A 12125-nucleotide genomic window follows, 5' to 3' on the forward strand; every position below is an offset into this window, starting at 1 on the left:
TTAAAATAGACTTTTTTCCTTTTTTTCAGTAAAAATCGACTAACATGCTCGTTGTTTAAAGAAAAATAATATAGTCGGGTTCACATTTGATGCACTTCATGGACCACCATGCTCTGCTAGTGCTCATATACATAACGATGCATGCTTTTTCACTACCTTCTATTTGGGTTCATTGGTCTCCTTAGTATTTTATGTAAAAAATTAACCGTAGATTTAACTACCAACATATAAGCTGTATTTTTTCTAAGAAAAAAGGAGGAAACGAGCCTCCGGTATGCATGCCAGAAAACTTATATCGTTGGATCCATATCCGAAAGAGATTTTCAATTGCACTTACTATTTTTTGTGGCATAAAATTTACTTTGTTGCCAGTTAAATCATAGCTCAAAGTTTGACAAATCTACAGTGCGTGTCGATTAGTACGATCTCCTATCCTTTTGCCTGAAACAAGACACGTCAACCATGCCGTGAACCTGTCTTCTACAAGTCCCTGCATGATACCTGTGTAGTGCTTAACTTTGGAATTTGGAAGCACGTACGTGTACCCATACCCACATTGCTGGTAATGGTACATATGCACGGCCGCTTAAGCACGCGCCTGACAGTGGTCACTGACTAAACTGAACTAACAACAAGATAGATTAGTGATGAAATGGCAGCTTTATTAGGTAGGTTCGTGGGTGACTGGGACGAGCACGCACACGGTGCATACACGCAGCATCCATCTGGTAAAGCCAAGATTCTGCGGCGGCGGCACGCCGTTCTACGTCGACCGTCCGACATTTATTCCGTTCCGTTCCGTCCCGTCCAGAGAAGAAGAAAAACGGTGGAGTAGCAGTAGGGCTGTGTCAGAGCGAGGAGAATATATATGTGCGTCCTTGGAGGCTTCTTCTGACTTGCTAGCTTGTGCTGTCACAGGAATAGAATCGTCATCTTCTTCTTCTTCTTCTTCTTTGTGGGAAGGAATACAATCAATCGTCTTGATTATTCTCGAGAGCGGAAGTTCAATTCGGCGTAACGGAGCAGGAGTGTTCCATGGTGAAAAAAATACGAATTTGATGTGACATTTGTGGTGTAATATTTGGTGCTCAGTTTTTATTTCTATTTTGCACGGATCAAAATGCTTAACCTCGTTGTGTCAAAATTTGCAGGTAGCATTTGGATGCGACTAAGAACACATAAAAAATTGTCTTGACGTTCTTGACATTTCCAAAAAAAAAACAGTATGAAGTTAAATGCAGTCGATCTACTCCGGCACGGAGGGAGTAGTCGGAACCGGAAGTAAGGATACGACTTTGGTTGACACCGGTTCTTGCATTGCCCGACCAACGCGGCTGCAGGGAGGCGACGGTTCAGAGAGTGGTGTGGCGTTAATGCAGTCCATGGTCGGAGGGGCCGGCTGGGTGGCACGACGGCGACGGCGTTTCGGTGGCGGTTGGCCGTCCAGATCGGCCGGTCAGACCCATCGAGCGTCTGATTATTAATGCTACAACCTGACGTCCTGACCACACCAGACATTGCCGAGCAGCTAGCAGCGGCCATTATTCGGGCTATGTACGTACTCCTACGTAGGAGTGTACAAGAAAACGTAGTATAAAGCCAAAGAAAAAAAGGGTATCTGCAATATATATACGTACACACTCCAGAGTGATTCTACACGTAATACGTAATTTGTATGTATGCAGCTAGCTACGTGTTGACCATGCATGCAGGTGCAGGATACGGGCAGATATGGATGCATGCATGGGGGCACCGTTTTACGGTTTCCAGAAGGGATGGAATAATGGCGTCGTCCGCTGATTGCCGCCGTGTCTCCATCCATTCTCATCGCAGCCATGGAGATGGAGATGGAGATGGATGGCCTACAGCTGCACCCTGCACGCCGTCTATAAATACCGCCAGCGCACCGGCGGGCCGGCCCACACCACAAACCGCGCCATCGCTCACACACACGGCGCCATCGCTCACACACACGGCGCCAGACAAGTTAACCGAGGCCGGCCACACACACCTCGACCGCGATCGACGACGGCGCCCATGGAGCGTCGCCGGAAGAGCCGCCCGCCGTCGGTGGCCGCCGCCGCCGGAGCCCTCCTTCTCTGTAAGCAACCAGTCCATCTTGCAGCCATACAGACAGAGGGCCTATGTCTTATTTATTGGTCTCTCAGCTAACCACGCTGGCTCGCTTCAATTCTGCCGGCCGCCCACTCATTCATGGCCCTCTGTGTGTCTCTCTGACGAACTTCTCAATTATTAAGGCCTGGCGACGCTGGTGGTGGTGGCCACGGCGGCCGGCTGCCACGCGGGCGGCGAGCGGCGGGGGAGGGGGAGCCGTCGGCATCGTCACCGGGAGCAGCTGTGGGTGTTCGGCGACTCGTACGCGGACACGGGCAACCTGGGGAACCTGGGGCGGGAGCTCACCCACGCCTGGTACGACCCATACGGCAACACCTTCCCCCGCCGCCCCGCCGGCCGCTTCTCCGACGGCCGCGTCCTCACCGACTTCGTCGGTAAGTCCACTCTCCACCAACCACACGCTCTGCTCCTCCTCCTCCTCCTCCTCCTCCTTTGCTAGCTACCGTTAGTTACCAGTAGTAGGTAGGTGGCAGTGGTCGCTGGCCTCGCCGGAGAAGAAGCCGTGGCACGGCGGATGGCGGCGGTACGGTGGTGTGGTAGCTCCTACTAGCTGTGTGGTGCAGTGACAGGAGTAAATACTACATGTATATATGATGCGGTTGGTCGTTGGGTGGTCATCATCCCAGTCCAATAGTTGGACGAATTGAAGCTGTCGATGGATGTATGAGTAGTAATTCGCTCGCTCGCTCACGCATTCATTCATTCATAGGCCGCCGGCACGTCGTGCTCAAATCGTTGGGTGGACGAACGTATAATATCCATAATAATGCCAAATAAATATCATGTGATGCATCATGGAATTGATTTTCGTTTTACTACATATATAACCTTAACATTGTAGATGTTGGTGTTTCTTAAAATATAAATTTGATCGGAGCTTACTAATCCTCCTCCAGTTTTCCTCCTTCTTTATACTCCCTCCGTTTCTTTTTAGTCTGCATATAAGGTTTGGTCAAAGTCAAACTTTGTAAAGTTTGACTAACTTTGTATTAAAAACTATCAACATTCACAACATGAAATCAATATTATCAGATGCACCACGAGATGTATTTTCATACTATATAATTTTAATATAGTAGATAATCATATTTTTTGATATAAATTTGGTCAAACTTTATGTTGTTTGATTTTGATCAAATCTTATACGCGGAGTAAAAAGAAACAGAGGGAGCATTTCATTTTGGTAACATGCATCGGTACGGTGTACCCATGCATACACACATGCATGTATATGGAACTAAATTCATCAGTGTGCATTCGCACATGCATGACTAAGCTTGCCTCTCCTGCCTTTACCCTTGGGCCATGGCGTACACTATCTACGTTCAGAATTATCCGTCGAATAAATGGATGTATCTAGATTTATTTTAATTTTAAGTGCATTAATTTTCATCTATTTCTACGACAAGTAATTACAGAGGAAGGAAGTTACTAGTACATGTTTGATGTTTCTTTTCTCTTCTCTTGTGTGGTCTCCAATCAAAATGCTAAGCATGCACGCATGACACATCCATGGATTCCCACTGCCACTCCGGTCAGTTCGGATATGCTACGCAGCTTGTCTGAAGCGCCGGCAGGAGCTTTCAGAATCTAACCGACGTTTTTGTTTGCAAACCAGCTGAGAGCTGTAGGCTCTTTCATAGGGTGGTGGTGCATCACACTCAGCTACATTACTATCAGCTGCAGAATCATACCACTCCTGCAATTACACATAAGGGCCTCTTTGATTCGGGGGATTTCGAAAACGCGGGAATATAAAAAGTACAGGATTGAAGTGACGTGTCCATTTAACCATATAAGATTATCAAGGAGTGTTTGATGCCACAGAAAAATCAAAGAAAAAGTTAGGATGGATGTTAGATTTTCTATGAAATGTAGTATAAAAGATTTCATAGGAAAAAATTCTTACGAGATTAAATCCCATGAACCAAAGAACCAATGTAGGAAAAAAAATGCCTAAGGATTTCAATCCTCCCAATACATCTGTTTCGTCAAAAGATTTGCTAATTAGCTGACTAGCTACACCTTTCTTGTACTACATGACTAGCAGTAAGTGCCAATTAGCATTGTAAAATTTCCTCATGCAATTTTGATGCCCTGTTTCTTCTAGCCGGGGTATCATTTGCTACTCGTATTGCACTTCCCTCGTAAAGAAATACAAAAAACGTTTAGATCACTTTACAGAATGAGCATCACTGAAATCTGCATATGCACCATGTGCAGATCTTTCTCGTACACTGACTGCCGACTACGTGCTACCATGTGCGCCATACACGTTGCTTATAGTTTTATGATATTAACCAGCTAGCGAATCTGAATCTGCAACCACTACTGCAGCAGTTAGTACGTAGCATCCCATGTCGGTGCAACAAGATATTCCTAATCTAATCCCTGACACCTACCCTTTTCCAGCACAAAAGCTCCTCAACTAATCAGTCAGTCAGTCAGTCAGTCACCACGTAGTTAATTAATCAAGTGCCACCGAGTAAGTTTGCGCACTGATTTACTGTTTCACGTGTGCGTGCAGCCAAGGCGCTGGGGATGCGGACGCCGGTGGCGTACAAGGCGCGGCGGCGGGCGTCGCCGGAGGCGCTCGCCCGCGGCATGAACTTCGCCGTGGGCGGCGCCGGCGTGCTCGACACCGGCAACTTCCAGCGAAACATCAGCGCACAGATCGACCTCTTCCAGGACATGCACCGCCGCCGGCAGCGGACGGGCTGCGGCGGCATCGGCAGGCGGACGGCGCTCGTCGTCGTCTCCGGCAACGACTACGCCTACGCCGCCGCCGACAAGGACAACGGCACCAGCGTACGTGGTCACCGTGCACCAGCCGTCGTGCCTGTCAAAGCTACCCATTCGTGCATGAATCGTGACTGACGGACTCCTACTGCAGGCGGCGATCGCGTACATCCCGACGGTGGTGCGGGAGCTCCGGGAGCAGCTCCGGCGGCTGCGCGGCGAGGCGGGGATGCGGAGGGTGGTGGTGACCAACCTGCACCCCATGGGGTGCACGCCGGTGTTCACCCGCCCGCTCAACTACACCGGCTGCGACCCGCTGGCCAACGCCGGCGCCGCCCAGCACAACGCCGCACTCCGGTCGGTCCTCGCCACCCTCGACCCCAACAACCGCACATTCCTCCTCCTCGACGTCCACACCCCCTTCGCCGCCTTCCTCCTCAACGACGACGACAACGATGACAAAAGCGACAAGAGGTTCGCGAGCACGCTGCGGCCGTGCTGCGAGAGCTTCAGGCCCGACGGCTACTGCGGCGAGGAGGACGAGAACGGCACGCGGCAGTACACCCTCTGCGACGACCCCGGCCGCTTCTTCTACTGGGACGACGTGCACCCGACGCAGGCCGCCTGGGCCGCCGTCGCCCGAACCTTCAGGGCCGCCGTCAAGAGCTTCCTCTCCACCTGACAAGACATGGCCACCATGGTTTTGCACTTGTCATAGACAGAAGCTATTAGTAGTACCCAGCAGAAAGCACTACTAACCAACACCATTGTTCTCCCCTGTTTCTGTTTCTGCTACACCTGAAACAAAAGCTTCCAGAAATACAAGAAGCAGATTCCAAAGGCCCAGTGCAAAACCCAGTTTCATTTACTCTCCAGCTGAAATATTGCATTCTCTTCTACGAGTAAAATTATCGATGCACGCGGTACGGAGCCAAGCATGAATTCTCACGAACGGGCGGGAAGAAAATACACCATTCCACTTCGGAAAAGGAAGCGGATGCACCGTGCATCCTGCTCGTAATAAGAAACGGCATTGCACCGATGGACCCCAAAAGTTCCGCAAGACCTTCTACGGATAAAACTGTTACAGAATCATCAGGCGACCTCGCTTTCTTTCTACTGTTGTTACACTCACGTTACAGCGAACAGGTTAAAAGTCGTTCCGCCGAGGTCACACCTTGACGGACAGGCAGGGGGCACTAGGAACTACAAGCAGAATAAAACAACCATGGGAAAGTTCTCAAAATAGACACTATGGTGTATGCACTTTTCTCTATGCTTACCAAGGGGTCAATAAATCACTAGCAAACCGGACCGGAAGGGTTTGTTTGCTATGCGGCGGCGTCCTTGGCTTCTGTCGCGGGAGGTGTCACGTCCATTTTATCGACCTTGGCATCTGCTGCTGGAGGTGTCACGTCCATTTTATCGACCTTTGCATCTGCTGCTGGAGGTATCACGTCCATTTTGTCGATGTTTTCCTCGGCGGCGCTTTCGTACTCTGACAGCAGGTCCATGAACTCGTTCAACAGCCGCTGGACTTTGCGGTTGGTCGCCATTGAAGGAAGTATGTCTTCCCTGAGAAGTTTATGTTTCTTCATTCCCTGTAAAAGTTGCCACCAATAAGTTTATAGATTGAAGAACACAATTGATACCATCTTGAAATCGAATCCAATTACTATTTATGCCAAAAATTCAGGGTTTCTGCGCCCTTCAGTTTATCTAGAAATTCAGTATAATCGCGAGGTTCAAGTAATCTCCCTTCTGTGAAGCTAGTGTCGGCGACTGGATGAACTATAGCAATTAAAAGAAACTACCAGTCTACGGAATAACTAAACATAGATAGTTATGCTATGGAATCTAACAGAGGAAGAGCCTTACAAGAACATCAGGATCCCATGATGGATTATTCGCATCAGTAGACACAGCACCAACCATGCCCATGGGAGGGCCAAGAAAGCTCTCACAGACTTCACGTAGGCGAGATTCATCTGCCTCTCTGCAGGCACAACAAGCATTTCAGCAAAGGATGATACTACTCCAAGAAGACATCTCTCAACCAATTTTACAGGAAAAAAAATGCTAAAAGTCAAGAGAGCAGAATCTGTACAGACGCGCTGAATAAAATATAATGGACTAACCTGGCCAAAAACCTTATGTAGGATAGGAGGCATTGGCGATATTCCTGTGAAGATTTCAAAGCCAACGAAGCTGCTAGCTGGGTCTCAAGATGGGCCCGCGTCTGCACCCCATCGTCCGTAACCCTGAGGTGGAAGCAGCCACACGGGTACATTCAGAGCAAACTCAGCTTATCATAGACACTAGTTTCAAGCATCTACTCTTTCCATCCGGAATTACTTGTCGGAGAAATAGTTGTATCTAAACGTATTTCAGTTCTAGATACATCCATTTTAATCCATTTCTGCGACAAGTAATTCTGTACGGAGGGTAAGACTAAATAAACGAAAGGAACTTGCATACCTGCTCCAAACTGGCTTTCTAGCCATGAACTTTCCTATATCAATCTGCAACTTTCCTAGCTCTCCACCTTGAGTAGAACTAAACGAGCTAGAAAAATTTGATGCTGGAAAACAATCATCTGCAATCCTTAGCCAGCACTTCATGCTCATGTCATAGAGGAAAGCATGGCGGGTGGCAAGGACAACCAAGGGCGAACCACATCTTGAGAACTTGGCAGATATAACCTTTACTGTACCTGTCACGCAACAAACAAAGTTCAACTTCAAGAAACGACATGCATCAGACACTAATCGAGATGCAGCAAGGTGAACTGAGGACTGGATGTAAATATTTTACCAGCATCTTTTGTTGATGCCTCATCTGGAGAGGTAACCAGAGAAGCCAAAGAATCTTGCAAGATGCAGGTCCTGTTATTCAGATCCCATATGTACATTAAACCTCTCCTTGTTACAAGTAACAATTTCCAGCAGTCATCACAATCTATAAAAACAGCTGAGGAGCCCATCATCATCGCTGGCATTGCTCGCATCCCACATTTTGTGTAAACCTAATTAAACCAGAACAGAATTAATTGGGTAGGTTAGGGCTGTCATTTTTCAAAAAACTGAAAGCACACAAAATCAATGAAACAAAAAAAAGTACATCAGATATTTTACTGGGGGTTATTTTTACCTGCAGGCAGCCATCTTCACAGCCAACTGCCCAGAAGTTTGCATTACCAGCCAAGACAGTAACTTTTCCAGAGATGCGATCTGACCAAAGAGTTTCTGTTCCTTTTGTACATCTAATCTCGGTTTCTTTTGTTGAAAAGGAACCACCCAGTCCAATCATATCGCCTGCAGAACGTTCTACTGGCTTGGCTTCAAGGCAAACTGGCAAAGAATCATCATTGTCCTTCTTATTGAATACAAAAATAGAGAGCTCAGAGGAGGAGGCAAGTGAGCCTGGAACTACAGAACCAGTGTGTTCAACACTCAACCTTCCATCCCTGCCAGTACCAGCTGATGCTTTTTGAATAACAAGACTTTCGCTAATGTTAGCTCTTGCTGTGATGCCAGAGCGTTCCCTAACTCCACAATTGTTACAGTTACCGGTACTGTAGGATGATCTTATTCCATTCTCTCCAGGGCGCATTCGCTGATCTAGGGATGAAAAATCAACAGCTTGATTCTGGGGACGGTTGGACAGGTTTTCCTGGTTAGAAGGAAATCCCACAGCCTCTGGAATTATTCTTTTCCGACCATCAGGACGCCGGTATTCCCTTTGTTTTACTGGACTAGATACCCGAGTAACTTTAGAGGTGTCATCAGCCGCTTGACCTGCTGTTTTCTTTTCGCCTTCAGGTAGAGTTTCAGGAGCTTTCTGACTCTCCACAACAGGAGGTGGGTTAGGTACATCTGCAGGAACTTTTGGGGGCGCTTGATATTGTTGGACGATAGGTGTCGCCTTCTTGGTAGACAATTGCTTCACTGATGCTTCTTCTAGCAGCAACTGCGCAGGGCTTTCAGCTAGATTTGATTGCCTCCCTCTGACATCACCATATCTACTCCTTTTTAATTCATCCAGTTCAGAATCACTTAGCCTGTATCCGAGCTCCTTTGCTTCAAAGTGAAAGGTCGCAACCGATCCATCCAGAGAGCAGGCGAAAAGTGAATAACCATCAGGGCTCCTGTCAGGGAGAAAGATCAGTTCCACCATTAGCCACAAATGGCAATATTTTTTGTTACAAATACAAGGTTAAAGTGTCTTACCAAGATAAATCAACCACACTTTGAGTGAAGAAATGCTTAGCAACAAACAATGGCCGGGCACCTGCTGTTGTCCAAACAGTGATAGTCCGGTCTTGACTTCCAATAGCAATAACATTATATGGTTGATATTCTTTTGCTGATGTTTTTGATGCTCCATTGGCCCATCCAGCTGGTGCCGTCTTTGCGTCTTGACCAGTAGCTAAATGCTTACGGAACATCGAGTGATTAAACTTCACGACCACCACAGGCGCGTTATGTCCCAGAAAGTCAAAAGTTGCAGTCCACTCGCCCCGTTCAAGCACAGGGGCCGAGTGCCTGGGTTTCTGGAAACCATGAGTTGTGGTTATGAAGTGGCCACAGGGCGACCAAGCAAGCCGCCTAAAAAATGTCGACCCAAGCTGCAGAACACAGAAAAGTAACATTTTTCAGTAAGAAAGACTTCTCTGCAAACAAAAGACATGTCAGACACAGAAACAGTAAATTGATAACAAAATGGCATGAAACATAACATACAGATTTTGACCAATGGCCTTCGGTCTTGTGAGCAAGACTCCAGTCACTCGTACGCCATATGATAACAGTCTTGTCGTCTGACTGGCTTGCAATAAAAGATCCAATAGGATCCCAAGTAACTCCTTTAACTAAACTGGAATGCCCCCGCAAGACGGCGGTGCAAATACCGTTCGTCATGCTCCAAATGTGAACAGTATTGTCCAAGCTGCCGCTAGCCAATGTCGAGTCATCAGGGGACCAATTTAGATCTACCTACTTTCAGCATAAGAAACAGATACATGATTAATAGAAAATACTAATGATCGCGGTTAGCAATTAAAGTTTTGATCGTGTTTCCAAAAATCGGAAAGAAAGATAGCCAGACAGAAAGTTTGGAAGATAATTACCACGTCCGCAGTATGCCCCCTTAAGGTCATAACGACCTTCCAATTTTCTATATCTGCAGGCTCTCCACTTCCAAACTCAGATGTACCGGAACCAGCTTTCCTTTCATGAATTAGGATAGCTTGATCGTCTGATCCTGAAGCAAGATAGCGTCCATGCTTGGCCCATCTCACACAGTTTACTGACCCAAAATGGTCACGCATTGTAGCCAGCAATCTTTGGTTGGAATCATCATTTTGGTTGTCCTTGCTCACAGATTTCATGTTCCATATGCGAACCTATTTTTAAATATGGCAAACAGATGGAGATTAGTAAAGGGCATGTTACCTAATAATTCAGATAAAATAGAAAGAAAAAAAGTACAAGAGTCAATGCAAAATTCTTCCAGTATGACGTGACAACAAGTTAACAACATCCACAATGCAGAATGCAGCCAGTATACCAGCATCGTCAAACAAACTTCCTACCAATAAAATTTACTGATAATCGGCTATTTCGGCAAATAAATCATGAACCGTAACTCCTATTAATTACCTCCCATTAGTAAGGAAAAACGCTCAATTACCATCATAAGCACGGTAGGCTTGAGCCCCACATTTTTTCGAGATTGACCGAAGAGTGCCACCGAATAACAAGTTCCTAACACTACTAAAAAGAACTAACTTCAATCAAGGACAACAACAAAGAAGCGGCACCAACTGTGACACACAACCACACAGATTCCTGTAAGCCGGAAACGACAACACTGAACCTCACAAGCTTATGCAGAGAACGGAATGTAAAACGAGCAAAGGTACATGAGCAACAATAGGCGCTATGACACACTGATTTGTACTATTGCCATCTACGCTTGACCTCGATCTCAACGCCAAAATCCATGGCTGGAAAGAACCGAGCCCGGCACTACTCCCCTAAGCCGGCGAAACGACAACACTGAACCTCGCAAGCAGCTAATGCAGAGAATGGAGTATAAAACGAGCAATGGCTACCGCCACATCACACTGACTGATGTGCACTATCTCCATCTACACTGAACCTCGACGCCGATCCGCCGCCGGAAGAAAGAACTGAGCTTGGCGCAGCCAGGCCGAAATTCACAATCTTCAGAGCTCAAATCACGCTGGAGAAATTAGCAAGAGGGGAAAAAAATCAACCTTCTGGTCGCCACCCCCCGTGGCGAAGCGGAGGCCGCTGGGCTGGATGTCGATGGAGAAGATCTGCAGGCCGTCATGGCGAACCCAGCTGGGCTTCTCCGTCAGCATCTCCGCGCCCCCTCTCTCTACCTGCCGCCGCCGCCCCTGCTTCTTCGTCAAGCCGAGGCGCCCATGGCCAAAACCCTAGAAACCGAAAACCCTAGCTCCGGGACGGCCCCCTCGGGCGGAGGGGAGGGGAGGCTCCGGGGCTCCGGGATGCCGGAGGCGGGGGGCGGAGGGGGTTTATGGGGGAGGGGGAGGCGGCCGGAGCAGGATACGGCGGCGAGAAGGAGGGCGCCGCGGCGGCGGCGGCGAGGAGGACGGCGGCGAGGGAGGTGGGGACGAACGGGAGCGTTCGTGAGAAAGGGCAAAAAAATTGAATCGAATCGAATCGAAGAATTGAAACAAAAAAATTACAAATTTAGAAACTTGGCCAGCTGCTGCTTTGAGATTCGTGCTGCTTCGTTTTGTGCCTTTTGCATTCGTTTGCAAGCATCCCATGTGTTGTGTTGGTGGGTGCATTGTGGAGGTGTTGTGCAATGTGTGACTTGGAAGCTTCTAGAGGCCACCAGAGGCACTGGTTTGGCACCAATATTTGGACACTTGCCAAATATTGGAAAAAAATTTATGAAATTGCCAAGATATAAGTTTTATAACCGATTAGGTAAATACACGTGGGTTGCTACGGTATGAAACGATATTTGAAGAGTGATGACATGTGAAGTGGTATATTATGGACGGTGGTGAGTAGGGCATTTTGAAGACCGAGCACCATAAAGGCCTTTAATTTTAAAAAAATCATAATTTTTTTTTAAATCTGAAAATAAATACACATGTATGCATGGATGTAAAGTATATGTATGAAAATTTTCAACATGAAATACCTTGAATTGCGAGCTGCGCAAAAAAAATGAACTTTAAAGATGAACAG

The 12125-nt window shown here is 47.3% G+C and overlaps 2 protein-coding genes across 2 annotated transcripts; one reads left to right on the plus strand and one right to left on the minus strand.

Annotated features, from left to right (window-relative positions):
- The first annotated feature begins 1709 nt into the window (after positions 1 to 1709).
- Positions 1710 to 5715, plus strand: LOC123446863 (GDSL esterase/lipase At5g03610-like). The gene is made up of 4 exons (XM_045123403.1): positions 1710 to 2101; positions 2259 to 2510; positions 4664 to 4944; positions 5030 to 5715. Exons 1-4 carry the CDS (start codon positions 1858 to 1860, stop codon positions 5555 to 5557), a joined length of 1305 nt encoding a protein of 434 aa, XP_044979338.1. The 5' UTR covers positions 1710 to 1857; the 3' UTR covers positions 5558 to 5715.
- Positions 5716 to 5855: 140 nt separating this feature from the next.
- On the minus strand, positions 5856 to 11679 carry LOC123446862 (protein HIRA). Its single transcript, XM_045123402.1, has 10 exons — positions 11156 to 11679; positions 10004 to 10279; positions 9618 to 9869; positions 9105 to 9502; positions 8026 to 9022; positions 7690 to 7900; positions 7354 to 7588; positions 7014 to 7136; positions 6754 to 6871; positions 5856 to 6476 (listed from the first exon to the last, which is right to left on the minus strand). Exons 1-10 carry the CDS (start codon positions 11261 to 11263, stop codon positions 6207 to 6209), a joined length of 2988 nt encoding a protein of 995 aa, XP_044979337.1. The 5' UTR covers positions 11264 to 11679; the 3' UTR covers positions 5856 to 6206.
- Positions 11680 to 12125: the final 446 nt, after the last annotated feature.

Source organism: Hordeum vulgare, chromosome 4H (assembly GCF_904849725.1).
Source record: "Hordeum vulgare subsp. vulgare chromosome 4H, MorexV3_pseudomolecules_assembly, whole genome shotgun sequence".
NCBI lineage: Eukaryota > Viridiplantae > Streptophyta > Magnoliopsida > Poales > Poaceae > Hordeum > Hordeum vulgare.

Bases quoted from the DNA above. Each gene is read 5' to 3' on its own strand.
- LOC123446863 (XM_045123403.1), top strand. From the start codon at position 1,858: ATGGCCTACAGCTGCACCCTGCACGCCGTCTATAAATACCGCCAGCGC. The intron at 2,511-4,663 runs GTAAGTCCACTC...GTGTGCGTGCAG, and splicing joins CGTCCTCACCGACTTCGTCG to CCAAGGCGCTGGGGATGCGG. The intron at 4,945-5,029 runs GTACGTGGTCAC...CTCCTACTGCAG, and splicing joins ACAAGGACAACGGCACCAGC to GCGGCGATCGCGTACATCCC.
- LOC123446862 (XM_045123402.1), bottom strand. From the start codon at position 11,263: ATGCTGACGGAGAAGCCCAGCTGGGTTCGCCATGACGGCCTGCAGATC. The intron at 7,901-8,025 runs GTAAAAATAACC...TGGTTTAATTAG, and splicing joins GTGAAGATGGCTGCCTGCAG to GTTTACACAAAATGTGGGAT. The intron at 6,477-6,753 runs GTAAGGCTCTTC...CAACTTTTACAG, and splicing joins CATGGGATCCTGATGTTCTT to GGAATGAAGAAACATAAACT.